Source organism: Trachinotus anak, unplaced genomic scaffold, assembly GCF_046630095.1.
Source record: "Trachinotus anak isolate AG129_WGS33_773 ecotype Australia unplaced genomic scaffold, CSIRO_AGI_Tana_v1 ptg000021l, whole genome shotgun sequence".
Classification (NCBI taxonomy): domain Eukaryota; kingdom Metazoa; phylum Chordata; class Actinopteri; order Carangiformes; family Carangidae; genus Trachinotus; species Trachinotus anak.
In genome coordinates, this window is record NW_027273872.1 from 15227485 (window position 1) to 15246294 (window position 18810).

The 18810-nt window shown below is 44.0% G+C and overlaps 1 protein-coding gene across 20 annotated transcripts in view; it reads right to left on the reverse strand.

Moving 5' to 3' along the window:
* Positions 1 to 18810, reverse strand: part of LOC139605668 (protocadherin alpha-C2-like) — a 144477-nt gene that overhangs the window by 18058 nt on the left and 107609 nt on the right. Inside the window, exon 1 of one of the 20 annotated variants that reach the window (XM_071457359.1) lies at positions 15828 to 18771. The exons of 18 other annotated variants lie outside the window; for them this stretch is intronic. In XM_071457359.1, coding sequence (XP_071313460.1) covers positions 15828 to 18203 — 2376 coding nt within the window. In that variant the 5' untranslated portion in view covers positions 18204 to 18771. Of the gene's footprint in view, positions 1 to 1573; positions 13825 to 15827; positions 18772 to 18810 lie in introns of those variants that run through there. One more of the 20 variants, XM_071457350.1, reaches the window with a different exon arrangement.

Genomic DNA, 18810 nt, shown 5'->3' on the forward strand with positions numbered 1-18810 from the left:
TGGAGACAGGGGAAAAAAAAGATTCCCAAGGGTTTTTAGCGTATTCATTTCCTTGCCTGGCTCTACATTGTAAATCTGGGAAGAAACAAAGCTTTTGGTTTGGCCACTCAACCCTTTCTCGCCTTTTCCTCCATTCTTCCCCCTCCCTCTGAGTGAACACTCCTAGCATGGATACAGAGCTCACACCTCCGCCATCAACACTGTGTCCAATCACCTTTCATCCCCCGCCTCATCTGCACGGAGTCAGCCAATCCATGCACAGCACTGAGAAACACATTGCTGCCAGTTAATTACATAGCAAGAACAAACATGATTGGCATTTAATGAGGAACATGTCAAGTGATAACAGAACAATTACCTTAAATATTTCTTTATCCCTCTTTCTATCACTTATTTTCTCCCATATCCTTTTCTGCACCGCACACAGAACCACAGAAGCATCAGAGCAAACATGCTTATGTGGAAAATAAATGCTGTATGTGTTATCCTATTAATACTGTTTGTTTTACCACAACGAGAGATGATGCAAGCAGCTCAGTCCATCTTGTCCATGAAACCATTAAATAAAACTACAATCTACATGAAACTCAGACACATCTCTGCCTCATTCCTGGCTTCTTCACCGATTCCCAAACTCTGGCTTAGTGTTCAGTGCCAGGGATGTACGTGACCAGAAGAGGATATTTTGGTGCAGTGGGACTGGTGGTCCTTGTAGCTGCCAAAGGCTGCACTACCTCTCTATAGAGATGACCAGTGAATGCCCTCTGGACCTGTACAGACTTGCATATTGTGGCATACAGCCCACAGCAGACAAATAACACTGGCTGTGTGGGGTCATAGGTGAATGAGCTACTGAAATATACTAGTCTACTCTACTAGAGAAAGGGACAGAGGAAAAAAAAAGAGAGAGAAAGAGAAAGAGAGATATGGTTCTTGAATTTTTGATTACAGGTCTTTGCACAACTGTGGAAGACAGATGCACTTTAACATCTTATATCCTGAATTGCCAAACAACTTGTCTTTAACAAGCATAGAACACACATAAAGACACTATCTACCACATTCAGCAAATCAAAGTGCACCCACCCACTCGAATAAAAACACACAACCTAGAGAAGCTACCCACACTTCTTCTATCTAATGTTAAGATACAGACCTAAAGAGAAATGGCTCATAATGTACTGACAAGTGAAGGTAATAATGGAACCATTGACATAAACAAAACGCTGGTATGTCTTTTTCATCCTGATAAACACAGACCATATAAATTTGTTTGCGAAAACGAACCCAATCCTAGGAGTGGCACAACATTATTTTTGCCTTGGACACAACTGATATAAATGCAAGGCAAAACAATCTGTCTATATAAAATACATATCTTTTCAAACATCAAACACCAGATGAAAAGTCTTCAAATGTCGTCTGCAATCCTACTGCAAGAACACCGCCCTAGAGCAAAGCCGGAGTCATACAGTAACTAAGAATTTTCCTCTTATGCCTTGTGCTTTGTGTGTCATATGCTGTTGTGAGGCAATCTGAAATAACAAATACAGAGATCACACCAGACACACACCTGAATGGCAGTTGCGTCTGGCATACTGAGACGCCGTACAAATATCTGGCTCTGTCCACTGTGGCTGGTGACGTAGCCTGAGCCCCAGGTGCCACTATGAGGCCGTCCCGTGTTGTAGAACATAAAAGTGTCACTTCCTGATGTGGCGGTCAGGCAAGTCTTGTAACAGTAAGTTTTGGTCAAAGACCCATTTCCCCGCACTTCAATATAATGCGGTTCCACTTTGAGGTCACGGCGCAGGGCCACATTGTTGTTTGGCTGCCCGCCACCTCCTCCACCTGCAGCTCTTCCTCCACCTGCACCAGCACCTGCTGTGGTGCCGCCCTCTGGAGCACTCTTCTTGGATACACAACATGGGGAGCAGGAGCCAGGCTGGGTACAGTATGCATGGCAACGCACAATGGCCAGCACAAAAACGGTAACCAGGAACACAAAGGTTGTGGCACTCAAGGCAATGATGAGGTAGAGGGTGACATTGGAAAACATTAAGGGGCTGTTGGGCCTGATGATGCGCTTGGGGTCTGGGGCCAACTTTGGGGGCAGCTCCATCACGTACACGTGGATAGTGGCAGTGGAGGAGAGTGGTGGTAGGCCGTTATCACGCACCAATACTGTCAGAACAAAGGAAGTGGAGTTGTCCTCAATGACTCGCCTTGTGGTGCGGATCTCACCTGTGTACTCATGTACCTTGAACAGGTCAAGGTCTGTGTTGGTCTGCTCCAGGGCATAGAGCAGCCAAGCATTCTGCCCTGCATCACCATCCCATGCTGTCACCTTGCTAACCAACACACCCGCTTCAGCATTTTTCATCAGCATCTCTGTGGTGCGGCTCCCATTGGCAGGTGGGTAGACTATCTTGGGTGCATGGTCATTCTGATCCATAATGTAAACATATACTGTGGCCACACGGCTGAGGTGAGGCACTCCATTGTCCTGGGCTTTAATCTGAAAGTGAAACTCTCTCAGCTTCTCAAAGTCGAATGCTCTCAGGGCATAAGCCTCACCTGTATGAGGTTTGATGTTGACATAGCTGGCAACAGGGATACCATGGTTGTTGTCGTTGAGGACAGTATAGGTGATACGTGCATTTTCTCCAGCGTCAGCGTCTGTGGCCTTAACAACACATAGAGGTGCACCGGGAGCATTGTTCTCTGTAATATAAACAGTGTATGATGTCTGTTCAAAACGAGGAGGGTTATCATTCACATCTGCAACGTCCACCTTGAAGGTCATTTGAGATGACAGGGGTGGAGTGCCTCCATCCACAGCGTTGACAGTAACATTGTAGGATGAGATGGTTTCCCGGTCCAAGAAGGCGGATGTGACGATGGTATAGTGGTTCCGGAAGGACTTGATCTTAAAAGGCAGATGGGGCATGATCTCCAAGGTTACTTGTTTGTTTGGTCCAGAGTCACGGTCATTAACGCTGATCAATGCCACAACCGTGTCAGCCCGGGCATCTTCACGTACAGGGCTGGACAGTGAAGACAGTACAATCTCAGGAATGTTGTCATTGACATCCAAAACTTCTACAACTACTTTACAATGCACTGCCACAGGGGCTGGCCCTTTGTCCATTGCCTGTATGTACATTTCATATGAGTTTGTCTCCTCATAATCTATATTGTTTTTCACTCGAATTTCCCCTGTGTCTGTGTCCATGGAAAACATCTGCCTGACTCTCTCAGGTGTGTAACTGCTGAAGGAGTAAAAAACTTCTCCATTGGGGCCCTCGTCAGGGTCTGTTGCGTTTAGCTTGATCACAAGTGCGCCCTTTGGAGAGTTTTCAGACAGTTTCACTTTGTAGACGGAGCTGTCAAACGCTGGCACATTGTCATTGGCATCAAGGATCCGAACATTGATTTTGGCCGTGCCAGTTCGCTGTGGGGTGCCTCCATCCATTGCCGTCAGGATCAGCTGATGAGAGGGCATGTGCTCGCGGTCAAAGGGCTTTTTGAGAATGAGCTCAATGTGCTTATTACTGGAAAAGGGCTTAATGGAGTCCAGAGTGAGGTGGTCGTTTGGGCTGAGTCTGTACTGCTTGACGGAGTTCGAGCCGTCATCTGCATCCTGAGCTCCCTCAATGTGGAACCGCGACCCAGTGAGAGCGGACTCCGACACCTCCAGCTGATACTCATCTCGAGGGAACTGTGGTGCGTTATCGTTGACATCCAAGATCTCCACCTCCACGTTGTGCACCTCAAGTGGATTCTCCAACACCACCTCCAGGTTACGTGAACAGGTGCCACTGAATTCACAGACTGTCTCTCGGTCAATGCGGTCGCTCACCACCAGCTTCCCGGTTTTGTGGTTAATGGTGAAATATCTCCGTCCACTGTCCGATGTGATTCTGATCCGTCGAGTGGAAAGTTTTCTCAGGTCTAGACCTAAATCCCGGACAATGTCACCGACCTGTGCCCCGTTCTCCAGCTCCTCGGGAATGGAGTATCGAATTTGTGCATTTGTAAGGCCACTGAGTACGACAATAACCAAATATAAAGAAAAAGGCACATTCTCCTTTACACTGTAACAGCATCGCGCCGTCACAGCCATCGCAGGCAGGCAGGATTTGCAGACGGGTTGGAGAAATCTTTCCGCCTTTTCAGCTTACTGTGCGTCCCCACCCGCCTCATTAAAAACGAGGGAATAGTCCGTGCATAACTCCGACTATGTGCTGGACGACCGCCGCATCCTCTCTGGTGCCTGTTTGAAGGGAATTTTCCCCTGCGCATCCATGTTTTCCTTTGTCTGTGTGTTTTTGAATTTCTCTGTGCTCCTGGCAAAGCTGACTCCCTTCACTGATGCTGCCTATTGGTCTCTCTCTCCCTCTCTCTGCTATGTGGTGATGGTGTATGTGAGCAGAAAGGGGAGGGGGAAGCCACTCGCTCAAACGATGCTGGCTGCATTTCAGCACCTCTGATAAAATGATCGGGCAAGATCTAATAAAAATAAAAACCCTAAAAACGGAAACCCTGGGGGTTTTATCATCGATCAACATGTATGGATACGAACATGGAGCCGCAAATGTCATCTGCACACTGATCACGGGGAAATGAATTCGGCACAGTCGTTTTCCCTCTTTTTGTCAGTGCCACCGCCCTTTTCATTGTGCGCTGGGAAACTGATTTATACACCAGCCTGGCGATTAGACGTCCTCACTGATGCAAACCCACAATTACTCAGGAGCCCTCCAGCCACAGGGAAAAGCAAATTTCTGATAGATTTTAAAAATGAAAGGAAACATAAACAAATAAAGCAACTGTAAAATAGCTCTATGTCAATTTAGTGCAGCAACTCTATGTACTGTTCAGCGACCATGATACACATTTGGCAATTATTAATATTCGTCATAGCCATTATTATATTCAGCTGTGAATTATTTCATTTTTAACTCAAGGGTGCTGCGGATAAAGTTATCACCATTATTCCACCTGCAGGCAGGCACAACAAAAGCCAAGGGAATAAGGGGAAGTTACAGGCGAACTGGGCGATGGTGTTGGGGGTGCATTTGAAGCGTTTCTTTGCCTGTTGTCAGCCACATCATGGATCTGGCTCTCTCACATTGTGCATGTCACGACGTATGTGCTGAGAACCGGGAGACCTTTGTCAGCACAAATAAATGTTTTTGTTCTTTCGTGGTATCACTTTGTCCGTCAGTTACAAGTTGGCGAGGCTTTTCTCTTAAACATCTGTTGGACGCGGGTGTTGCAGAGCCTTTTGCGCCACAGGTTCATTCCCTCATGAAACACACACTAAGCCTGTGAAGTCACGAGGTTTTCACTGGTGAGGATGCTAACCGGGTCACAGAGAAGATGCTCCAGATCTGACCCCCTTTCCACATCTGGCAAAAAATAAACGCTAGCCTCTCCTGACAGGCACCAGCAGTTATGCAAACATAAACTGGACGCAGACACTAATATTTTAAAGTAACCACATCACCATTTCATATCTTTAGATTATTTTTGTACACACATTGGCTACATAGTGCGGTCCTCATCTTTATAATCCTTAAATTAATAACTTCACATGTTAGAAGACGCCTTGGGAAACTGCAGCCAAATCACATCGCTAATCCAGATGCTGTTTCAGTTTCAGGTGACGACGTGAGAATCCACAAACCAAGACGTTTAGATGCTGTAATCTGCAGACGGTTTGAACTGCGCATGTGCAGTGGAGCAGGTGGCGAATTTAACACCCAAATCATCATGCTCAGGCTGCCCCCCAATTACTCCGGCCTTGGTACCCGTGTACCTCAATTAAATTCAGATCTAAATTGGATGCAGGTTAATTGTAGAGACCTTAACCCTAATTCAGACAACATGACAAAGAGAACTGTGAGATCTGTCACCACCGTTCAATTTTATCTCCACATAGAGCGACGTCTGAAACAGATTTAATTCATTCCTCGCAGTTTCATGAGGATGGATCCTGATAAGGACCACCAAGAAGATAAATGCAAATTATTCTCAGGAAAGATAATACACATTATGACGGTGTTTATATGATCTATCACCACTCTTTACACAAGCTGCGCTGTGACGGATTGGCCTTACGAGACCTTGAGCTTTCTTGGTTCGCCCCAGCCACTGGGCCAAGATGAGCGTCCGCCGCCCACATAATCTTCTGTCTCTCTCTCTCTCTCTCTCTCTCCCAATCTCCGCCGCTCTCACCCACGCCCGGTCAGCCCACGGCGATGACAGCGCTTGGCATCCCGGGAGACGAGGAGAAGACAGTGACTCACTCGGATGCTGCTAGTGGATGGGTAGATAGCCTACAGAGCGACTCTTCACACTCGAAGGCGACGAGGAGGAGGCGGCGAAATGGGGAATTTGAGAAGCAGCCAAATGTCCGTTGAAGGAGGACAGATTATTAACTACGTGCAAAACATGGCGCCTTTTTACATACAAAAGACTCAATGTGTGTTACAGTTCATCTCTATCAGTAAAATAACAAAGTGCGCACATTGTAGGCTGTCGGCCGGTGAGAAAATTATTTGTACGCCGCTTTCAAACGACCTCAGATGACTACGTTTTGCCTTCATGTGCAGTGATTATGAGAGACTTTTTAAAGGGCAACTAGGCCTGTATGTTACGGATTTCTGCATAATTATCTCACTGAGCAGCCGTGATAATAGCATCTCTTTTAGCCGGGCTGTCTCAGATGGGTCCACATGTACCGTCTGCCACGCTACCCCGTGACATTTAGCGGATTTTCCCGGTGGGACGTTTGAACCTCCGTGTTTGGCAATCACACACAAACGAAGAAAACAGGCGACGTTTATCTCTCACTAACAAACACAGAGTTGGATTTACACCTGACCTTTGCACCTATCTCGCCCATTCTCCTCCTTTTTCGACCTCTACTCTTCTGATGTAGCCTATTTGACATGATAACAGCTCTCTCATGCCTGTTTCAAATACGCCCATCTGTTTCAGCGTTAATTACACGCCGCTGAGCTGTGAATTATTTCATTTTTCACTCAAGGGTGCTGCAGATAAAGTTATCACCATTATTCCACCTGCAGACAGACGTCTGTTATGCATCAATGAACACTGATTTCAAAGAGCTAATTGCCTAATTGGTGTTTATTTTTCCTGTATCTTGTCTTAAAGACAACTGGTTGGCAGAAAATATTTCCCCTTCCTCGTCATTTCAGTTACCTGACCTTGACTTTTTAGTATTCTCAACCCCCATCCAGTCCCATATTCTCACTACCCCCAATCGTCTCTCGCCTAGACTCATCTCTGGAGTGTCTCCAGCTGCGCCTCTGTCAGACATCCGCTGTTCCAGCTGAGGACAGGCTGAGGGGCATACTGGGGTCTTAAGTGGAAACACAAGAGCTCATGCCTTTTACAGACTAATAGACAAAAACAAAAAAAATAAAATAAAAAATCAGTGGGCGAGAAAAAAATGCTGGCTTTACAGAGGAAGTCCTGTGTTAGATACAGTAGATACAGGAAAGAAAGATAATTCAGATTTTTAAAAATTGACACTCCTCCTTTGTTCATTCTCTCTGCCAGAATATTAACATCCCCCATTTCATCAATTATGCAAGATGGCCACCATATTAATAACATTCTCTTCACTAAGACTCATCCTCATTAATACTGTAAGCGGCCACTCTAAAACCCATTCATATTACTTCCCCTAAGAGTCTGTTATGTGGACTACCCTCTTTTTTTTAGTGAGTGAGATTACAGGAGAGACCTACAGTGAAACGGGTCACGGCTGGGCTATCATGAACTCCTTACATCACTCCCTCACTCAACACATACAAACAGGCAGTCATGCAAGCTTAAAGGGCATTTGTGCCTGTAGGCATCTGTGCTCCCTCACACTCACAAAGGCAGTGTAACATACAACAACAAAAAAAATGCTATCTAAGGACAAACTTAATTTGTCTGAATGAATGTCAGAAGAGCCTTTGCTGTTGATAACTCTCATTCTTAAATGGCAGAGAACAGCCAGGGCTTTGATAAACAGATGCACTAACTGCAGGCAATAGGAGCATACAGGCTCTGACCACACCTTCTGATTCACAGGTAATGTTCATTATGTGCCTTACTTTGAAACATTTACAGAAAAAGGGGAAAGATCATTGTTCATGTCCATAATTGAGGACTGTTGACCAGAAATTTTCTGGTCAAAATCTTAGATCATAATGTTTTAGTTTAGTGCCGCTTTATGCTGTCATATTGTACTATGAATTAGTGGTAGAATGTTAAATGCAGAGGTAGTATTTTCATTTTTCTTCACGTTTGTTCACAGAGAAGATGAGCAAGAGAAATAGAGGAAATGCTTGCACGCTGGGCAGCAGTGTCTGTGGTGTCAGGAAATGTGCTTTCAGATTTCCAAAATAAAAAAAGAGGCACTGAAATAACACAAAACAGCCCCTAAACTGCATCTTGAGGATACATCTCAAAACTGCTGAATATTAAGAGTTATGCCCCAGTAAAAGAAAAAGAAAGAAAGAAGAAAAAAGAAAGGTAAAAAACCCCAGCCAATGGCACTGCAAAATGTAATCCCACTGTATGAGTGGGAGACACAGGCTGAGCAGGAGGGAGCAGAGGTGGGAGAGACAGAGAAATTGGTCCCTCTGTTGGAATAAATCGGTAGTACAAGGGTTGGACATGTGATCATCACCCCACTGCCCACACAGGCTTTCTCATTAAGCCAAAGCACTAAAGGATAATCCCAGCTATGAGTGTGTGTGTCTGTGTGTGTGTGTGTTTGTTTGAGACAGTGAGAGAGGGAGGGAGTGTGAGAGAGACAGAACAAGAGAAGGAGGGCACAGACATCAGGCTGCAATGGCAGTCATTTTCTTTCTCATTTCCATAACAGTGACCACAGTGGATGAAGCAATATATAATAAGGCAAGGCACCCTCCAGAGGCCAGATGAGAAAGTTTAATATAAAGCATGCTAATGGTAGAACCTACATTACCACTTTCCTATGTGTATTTGTTAATAAATAGTCTATAGATTTACCATAATTTGTTCATATATATATATATATATATATATATATATCTCATTCACACTCATCACACATGTAAAAGATGGGAACAAGCCAGGTGAACTCCAGCTCTCCTCTCTAAGGCTACAGTATAATGACCATAGAAAAATAATACCTTGTACCTTTTATCAAAGATAAGGTACCACAATCTGCTCTCGTTTTACTATCAATCAAACTTTATCAGTATCCCTCTTACAAATAACATAAAATATGTGCAAAAAAAAAAAAAACTTCTGAAATGCAAAACACAAAATACAGACTGGTAAATTGTATCAGCAAAAACAGACTGGTGACTGGTGTTATCCAGTGTATTATTTAATAGCACTATGACAAAGCTGTATTCTCATACTTTCTTCTTATGAGAATTTTTTCTATGCACAAAAACTTTCCAATTTTAAAATCTCCAGCACAAAAGACCCATGGAAACCACAATCCTTTTACTCAGGTGGACACAGTAAGCGGGTGGAGAGGAATTCTCTGAGTATGTTTGTTTGTGCTGATCCCTTGTGTACCTTGCTTTCAAACATAAAGGCCATGAGAGAACTAAAAGCAGCACAAATCCCTCCCTTTGGGGCCCTGCAAGGGTTAAACAGTTCCTTGGTTGTCCTGGTTCAGCCTATGCATAAATCAAACAGATTCTTGTTGTGGCACTGAACAAAGCTATCAGAAAATGCAGGCAGGCTTTGGATACTTCCCTCCTAGGATGCCCTGGCTTTGTATCCTTGCTGGATGGAAGAGGATGCAACCCGTGGTTTTGAGCATGACAAAGCTAATCTAATGACTGCAACAGCATCCCGATGCCACTAAGAGGGAGCACGGGTGGAGAATGGGTTGGTGGAAGTTGGTGAGAAGGGGACGGGTGGTGATAAGTTCTTCCTTTTATCTGTGACCAATTGTGAGCCTGTGATGTTCTCACTCAGCTCCAGGGCATGTATTTAATGCGTTTTTTTTTTTTGTCCAAATCATCCTCAGAAGCTCCATTTTTCTCACTATCTCATGCTCAAGGCTTTAATCTGTACTGCTGTATTTGTGACTTCCTCTAAAACCCTATCCCATTTTAGAACTGCCTCTCTAATCTCACACACTCTCTCACTATTCCTCATTTGCTTCGTCTGACTTGGCATTTGTGCCTAAGATGCTGTACATCTTTGGTCTGCATCTTTCTCTTTGTCTCTCCCTTGCTCTCTCTCCATCTCTCCTGCCTCCCATTGTGTCCACCCTGTTTCCTTCCTGCTTGCGTCTACAACACATGCTGGGATGGATGTCTAGGTGGGGGCGGGTACATACTGGCAGCTCCCTGGAAACAGACTAGTTCATCATTTCATTATGGCTCAGAACAGTCTCCATGGTAACCACAGACAGCAGAGCTAACCTCACAAGCACAATGGACACACCCTTGTAAAGGGGAAAAACAGGAAGTACAGACGACGTGTATGTGTGTGACAGACAAAGATAAATAGAGAAGAGAAATAAATACATTTTCTGTTAAACATGCTGCTATTCTGTCGCCTTGTAATAAAACTGATGAGGCAAGGGCATTTCCATGTCATGTTTTTGGTCCATCTGTTGAACCCATCTGTCTACTCCACCAAAATGACATAGGTGAAAGCCTCTGCTGTAGGACTGCAATCTATGAACTGTGAACCACTTAGCTGTGTGCCTCCACCAGGATAATGTACTGTAGAATCAATAATTTAATGCATTTTGCAGTACAGGGGGAGGCACAGTTAGAAGCTTTTATTGGATACAAACTGTAAACCCCAAGTCATCATCCTATGCACTGCCATAAAGCCACAGCCCTCTCACAGGTTCTTAGATGTGTAGCCTATACGAATATTATCATTGTACTACAATACACCCACAACAATTTCTGTCATACACAAGCATGTGGAGTCTTGCGGCTACACAGAAGTCCTGTAGCACAACACACTGATACAGACACACTATGTTATGATGGTTACGTGGATAAAAGCCGCCTCCTCATCCAACCTAGCCCTTTGCCCCCCCCCCCCCCCCCCCCCCCCCCCCAACCGGTTTAGCTGTGACTGACACTAGGTGTTATCAGCCCCGCCCAGCCGCAGAGCAGAGCTGGAGGGAGAGCTGAGCCGAGCGGAGCTGATACCTCGGTACTGAAGCTCCCTGCTGCTGCTGCTGCTGCTGCAGCAGCGAGTAGCGGAAAATTACCTGCCCCTCCCCCTCACTCACATTCAACAGAAAGCCGCAGCATACAGAACACGTACTGAACCACTTTTACGCAGAGAGACAGCTTCGGGCATTGTTTCAGGAACCATAGCGTGGAGAGGCTGTGCACAAACCAGAGACTGTATCAGGAAAAGGAGCGAGTCCGCTACCAAACACAGGCTCAGTCAGATGGTGCATGTAGCGCGCTGCCATCTTTAAATCACACGCTGACCCACTTCTAAGCTTCACATAGCCCATACGCATCGCTTGCAATATGCAAAGTCTGTTTGAGAGCGCAGAGAGCCCTTGCTCAGTCTCCTTCACACTTAACCAATCAAACGAACAGCTTTTGACAGATTGGGCCATGCTTGTTTGTTCTGGACCACTCCCTGAAATGAGGTCATGTCGTCTGAGTGACTCAAAGCATCATAGAGCCACAGCAACACAGTGTACAGTGAGCGTCACCGACAATATCTGAACACATTCCACCAGTTAGGAGCAATAATATCATTACTGAATACATGTAGCCAACATGAATAAATGCCACGCTAAACTACATTAAAATCTATATTCATCCACTGGCGAATTAAATCAGAATACATGATGTGCTTCTTGGCATGAGCGGATCAGGGTTGCCTCTGCTCTGTACACACATCACAGATGTTAATGAAAATATATTAGATCGTGTTTACAGCGCTCTAAGGCTGCATGGCACACATGTCTGCAGAGATGGACGTTAATTCCCTGTTATTTCTCTCAGCTGCTCCCCTTCTCAGGGAGCGCTGGTGAAGGAGAGGGGGAGGGGCAGGGGAAAGAAACCTGAAAGCATGGAGGAGGAGGAAAAGAAAAAGGAACCGGCATGAGATGAATAATATCGTGTATGTCTTGTTATCACAGAGCAAAAGAAATGGCGACAGAGCGCAGGTAGGAGGAAGAAGAAAAATAAATAAGAAACTACAAGTACAACTAGCAGATCTAATTGCACAACACACAGTTTGGAGGATGAGAGTATGTACGCAAATAAATTACACCTATATTTATGTGTAAACAAGCTGTATGCTATTTTTTGAGCAGAGAGTAAAAAGCCAAAGAAAATAAACAATCTGAGGAGTATTATTTGTACTGAATAAAATGGCTTGGAAAAGAGTAACTCATTGTCAGGGTGTAAATCTATTATTAGAAATACACTATCACACAGTGCCCTATAAAAGTATAACCATGTTTCACAAAACACTGGGGTCTTGGAGTGCAAAAACTAAAATATATTAAGGGGGCCTGGTGTTATGGGATTAAAAAATACTACTTAAACAACAAAATAACAATACTTCTGGGTAAAATGCAGGGATATAGGTACAAAGAGTAGAGTATTAAAAGCTCTACTCCAAAGAAGCAGATGGAATTACCTCAGGAGAAACACAGTTGACTGCAAGACTAAAATTGGAGCAGTTCAACAGAAAGGACGGAGAGAAAGATGGATTATTCCATATCAGAGAGGGAGAAGGGGTTGTTAAAGGATGAAAAGCCATTACAGTTCCAACCCTGAGAGAATTAAAGGCCCTACAAATCCACAGTATCACCCACACAAGTCTTCCCACTTTTTTTGCCAATAACCTCCTGTCAAAACACTGCACATATGCTTGGTTGACACTTGCACCAGTTTCCTGTTGTACCACATAAGGGGGAAACTGGGCATGTTGCATAAAATGGTAAAATCAATTAATTCCTTTTAGCTGCACAAGTTTCAATGTCCTGGAACTGTGGATGCTGGCTCACTCACAGGTTACTGAGATACAACAAAACAGAGCAATCATTAATGCTATTAGCTCTTTAACACCTGGCTTTTCCTACCAGGACAAATTAAAACATGTGCTATGAAATTGGCATTGAGTTACACATAATTCTCAGCATAACACCATCTAATTTCAACCTGAGCCTGAGACCCAGTGAGCCAAAATCACAATGTGCAGGGCCTTTAACACCAACATCTGAACAAAATACAAAGAAAAACTAGATCAGACAATATGGATCAGAAATCGTTTCTTTGATGACAGACTTTGCCCTATGATTGTATAGAGAAATCAGTTTTGGAAGGCTGCTGAAGCTCAACAAGAAGCTGTTTGTACTTTTGTTATTAAGAGCTCTGAGTAGCCCAAGACCTGATTTAGTTCGCAAAAATGGAGCAAATTAGGATAACTTAAGAGAGCAACCAGAAAAATGACTAAATGTAAAGGCTAATCATATAGGCTAGGCTAAAGCAAATCAAAACAATGGCCCGCCCGTAAAATATAGCTTAGCTGCTTTCTGCAATTGCAAGTGCAATGCCACAAAAGGCATCACGAAATGTGTCACTTCAGGCTGTGGTATAGGCTATTACAGGTTTTCTCACAGCACGGAAAGAAAACAGAACACCGCAGGTCATCAAAAACGTAGGTGTAGCCGTGTTTACTCCTGCTTTCCCAGCCAAGCCATGGTCTCGTTGGCATGACAGGGCAGGGTTTGTAATAAGCCAAACGTTAACATCAACTGACAGAGAGAGGGAAGAAAATCGATGTAAGACACCTGTAAAATAACAAAATCAAGACTTACTCAGTGGGACCGCGGCAACTTTGACGTGAGACAATGTAACCCAGTTGAAATCCAAACGAAGCCCTGCAGCGGCAGCACTGAGCGCCGTGAACCAGTAAGTGGAGAGCGAAGAAGATGTGCCATTTTGGATTTTTTTTTAAAAGAGTCGTTGACACAAAGGAAACCCCGCGCATTTATTACGACCGTGGATGATTTATAAGATTATATTATATATTATAAGTCTTATAATACATCCATGATTACGACCAAGGTGTGTCACCTGTCAGTGAGTTTGTGTTTTCAACTTATGACCATTAAGCAGCCCAATGTGCCATGAACATCAGGGGTATTCAGGATAAACCTCTCAGAAACACACCTGCGCCATAGTTTCCGCCTTTGAAATATTGGTGCAGCCTGTTGAAAATAACCTTTGCTCTTAGCTAAATGACCAGTAAGATGAGCCACTTTCGGCTCAGTGTTGGTGCTACATAGAGGCTGCTGCACTCGCTTTGTTGTAGAGAAACTGTTTGGGCCAAACCTGGGATTAACCTTTTGGAAATAGGTTGTGCTTGCTACACCAGAGGTTACGTTTTTGACCATTTTTGCAGGCTGCGTCGCTATTTGAATCCAGTGGGACCACTGTGACTCCAGGTTGGCTAACAACAACTGCTGCAAGCTACAACTTTTTCCATCCACCTCTCCAGCAGAAGTCTACGTCTTCGAGAACCTCAAGCAAGTCCGGTTGCATCGTAAACCCCCAAGAGTGGCGGTGAGTAGGCCTACCTTATTCACACATCGATAGTGAATTCCTCAGAGGTCAAATGTTAGCTTCCTAACCTAGCCTCTTGAAACAGACCCCATATTAGTAGAGTCAAGCACGAAATACTCAGCTGTCTGACAGCAATTTTATGATATAGTTGATTACGTTACAGCTCACAAACCCCATTAACCAATAGGCCTAAATGGTGAGGAAAAGGTTGACTTTTCTAGACTGCTACCAGTAGACACGGAGCTCTACTTGCGTTGCATGAAAACACTACTACACTACTACCCCAGTTTTGTGTTGTGCCCTCTGCTTCATTCCCGACGCCCGCACTACTAAGGTTTAACCCTGGGGTTTTCAGTCGGTGGTTCATTTTCTTACCGGGGCATATCACCATTGCAATTTATGCTGAATCCCTAACCTGCTCCAGACCAATCAGGTCTGATCAAAACCTGTCAACAGCCAAATTACTGACCAATCAGATTACTGGAAAAACCGAGTCATCATTTCTACAAGATCCCGATGAGAACAAAAGAGTTTGCAATTAAGTGATAAATAATAACGAGCAGTAGACATTTCTCAGTCGAAGCGTTTTGCTTTTCCAGACCTTGTCCACTTTGGTTTTAAAACCGAGCTTCTAACAAATGCAGGGAGAATGTATCACACTAAATAAATACGTAACTAGGCCTATTAAAGCTTCATATTAATTGAACAATGGTTCTTTAGTCCCGACAGGATTCCTGGCGGTGTTGAGGCTTAAACACTGTTCCTCCATCGCTGCAGCTCGGAATAACAGACTTTGTGACGAAAGCCGGAAATAAAAACTAAACTAAAAATTATCCACGCACACTGTTCATTATCCGGGACGGTCAATATTAGCTTAAGTTAAGCCAGATGACAAAAATATATCCTGGGTATGTTGAACTTGCTTCGTGGTACAGGCCTCTGGTGTATAACGGCCTTTACTGTGACAATGCAGCTCAGGCCCATGCGATTTCAGTACCACGGACAGCGCATATCCCAAAGCAGGCAGCAAAAGAGAGCAATAGGCCACAGAGGCAAATGATAGGGAACACTTCTGTTACAGCTCAGGGAAGCTAGTAATGTCGTTACAAAACGTGTAGTCTGTCAATTCATTGAGAAGGATTACATTGTGTATTTTCTTTATCAGGGATTGTCTGAGTTTAACTTAAAGACATCTAACTTTTAGTGTGAGAATCAACAACTCACCTTTTCCTTATTGGGTAATGTCTGCGTTCTGGAAAAAGTGTCTCCTCCATTAATACTGATCAGCTCCGCATCTACAGGCGGAAACGGTGCGGGGAAAACCACTACGTCACTCTTGAGCGTGTCTGAGCTGAAACAGACGTCATACTGCTGAGTAGCTTTAGAGTAAGACCAGCTCCCGTCAGGGTGGGTGGTGATCATTGGGGCGCCGTACCTGCTGAAACTGCCGTCTGTCCTGTGGCATCTGACAGCTATTAAACTGATGAGACTCAGCAGAAAGATCACTGACACCGACACAATGGCGATCAGCAGATACAGGTTTAAATCAGAGAAGCTGTCCTCCTTTACGGGCACATGTCTGAACTGAGTCTGGATGTCAGCTGTGTTTTCAACCACCACCACCTCAATAGACACAGTAGCTGACAGGGAGGGTTCTCCGTTATCAGAAACCGAGACCACCAAGGGGTGAGTTTTCAGGTCATTGTCACTCATTCTCCTCTTAGTCCTGATTTCCCCGGTGCTGGTTCCGATCCTGAAGAGGTTGTTTCCTTTGGGCTCAGAGAGGTGATAAGAAAGCAGCGCATTGTATCCAGAGTCTGCGTCTACAGCCCTGATCTTTGCCACAAAGTATCCCGCTTCAGCAGAGTAGGGGATGCTCTCACTGTTAACGGAGCCGTGCTCAGAATAGGGCGCTAGGATCGCGGGACTGTTGTCATTCTCATCCAGGATAAAAACGTTGACAGTCACGTTGCTGCTGAGCGGAGGAACACCAGAGTCTGTGGCCTGAACTTTAAACTGAAACGTTTTTAACTCCTCATAGTTAAAAGACTGCAGGCTGACTATATCTCCTGTCTCTGAGTTGACATTTACGACTGACCCTATTACATTGTTTTTATTATTATCATTCATCACTGAAAACGTGACTTTTGCATTCTGGTCTACATCGGGATCATCGGCAGTCATGGTATAGATGACACCGCCTACGGGGCCATTTTCCTTGACAAAAACGTTTGCCACTGGTTCTTGAAAACGAGGTGCGTTGTCATTGATATCAGAAACGTGGACTGTAATAACAGTTGTACTGGAAAGAGGCGGGACCCCTTCGTCAGTCGCTGTTATTGTCACGTTATATTGAGAAGCTTGTTCTCTGTCTAGAGTTCCGTCTACGACCAAAGAATAATGATTCTTGTAAGTGTTCTTGATTGTAAATGGCACAGAATCAGCTATTCTAACCTGAACAGCGCCGTTTTTATCTGCGTCGTTATCTCTCACTGTTATAAGTCCAACCATAGTGTCTATGGCTGCGTCCTCCTTGACAATGTTGACGAAAGATGTTACTGATATTTCTGGCGCATTGTCATTAACATCAGTGATTTCAATGAGTACTTTACAATGAGATGCTCTAGGACTTGGTCCTTTGTCTTTTGCTTGTACCCGGATTTCAACTGCACTGTTTTTCTCGTGATCTAGCTCATCGTTTACTGTAATTTCCCCAGTTACGGGATTAATTGCAAATTTATTTACATTGTTGTCATTGTCGTGGTTGATAAAAGAATACATGATTTCTCCGTTAAGACCCTCGTCTAAATCACGAGCATGTACAGAAATTACTGATGCGCCTTGCGGTGTGTTTTCTGGCACCGTGGCTTTATATAATGTCTTTTCAAAAACTGGAACATTATCATTTACATCTTGCACATTAACGGTGATATGTAACGTGCCTGATTTAGGAGGTTTTCCTCCATCTACTGCTGTCAGAGTTAGTTTGATAACTGGCTGTTTCTCGCGGTCTAAGGCTTTCTGCAGCACCATTTCAGCAGACATAGTCGGCTGTCCACCGTTCTGCACATCCAGGGTGAAATGTTCATTTTGGCTCAGCTTGTAGCCCTTAACCGAGTAACTACCGACATCTGCATCGAATGCCTTTGCTAATGTAAATCTCTCACCAGGAAAAGCTGACTCGGACACATTCAAAACAATTCCCGGAATCCGAAAAGAGGGTGCATTATCGTTTATATCCAAAATTTTAACCTCAAAGCGGTAGAGATTTAGCGGAGAGTTGACAATGGCTTCCACTTCCAGAGAACATTTAACGTTACGAGAGCAGAGCTCCTCTCGGTCTATTCTGTCTTTCACCAGAAGTATTCCAGTCTTATCATTTACTTCGAAATGCCTCGTATTAGGTCCTGAAATCTGAAAACCTCGATTTTCCAGTCCCTGCACATCTAGATGTAAATCCTTCGCCAAATTCCCCACAGTGGTACCGGGGCTCGATTCCTCTGTAACAGAATACACAATCTGTGCAGCTGCGAGACTCCATATTTGAGATACATGGAACAAAAAATAAATCCAATGCCGGAAAATATTCCTTTGTTGCATCCTGTCCAAAGCCTACTCGACAAGTTAATCTGGAAAAATCACTCCAGTGGTAACATTGCTTTGTAACGATACGTCCACATCAGAGCCCTTCCATTCACTGAGGGTGTTCTGTACCGCTACTACAAACAAAGAATTACAAACCTTCTTTTAAACGAAAAGGGAGGAGCATCGCACAGAAGAAAAGTATTGCACCTCTGTGATGTGATAGCGACATCTTGTGGAAATATTGAAATCAGAGCTAAAAAAAAAAAAAAGACGAAAGGGCGATAAAGTCATTAAATCTGGAGTGTTTTGTTTAAATTAAGTAACCCAAAATCTATATTGATCTGCCATCAATTTAAAAGCAACAGAATGATCACCTGGCGTTTCTAGCAAGACTAAGTAGCCTTAAAAAGGTGTTACAGTCTTACAGTATTGGCACAAATGAGTAATCTTAAACTGGCATTATGAGGTGTATATTGGATCACACACAACTACGTCAGTGTTAAGGGCATCACAGTACATTTTCAGACTCATTTCCATAGATGATAAATACAATAAAATAATGTGAAAAATAAAACAATTAAATAATCTGCTTCCCTGTGTTTTATGTTCTATCAAACCTTAC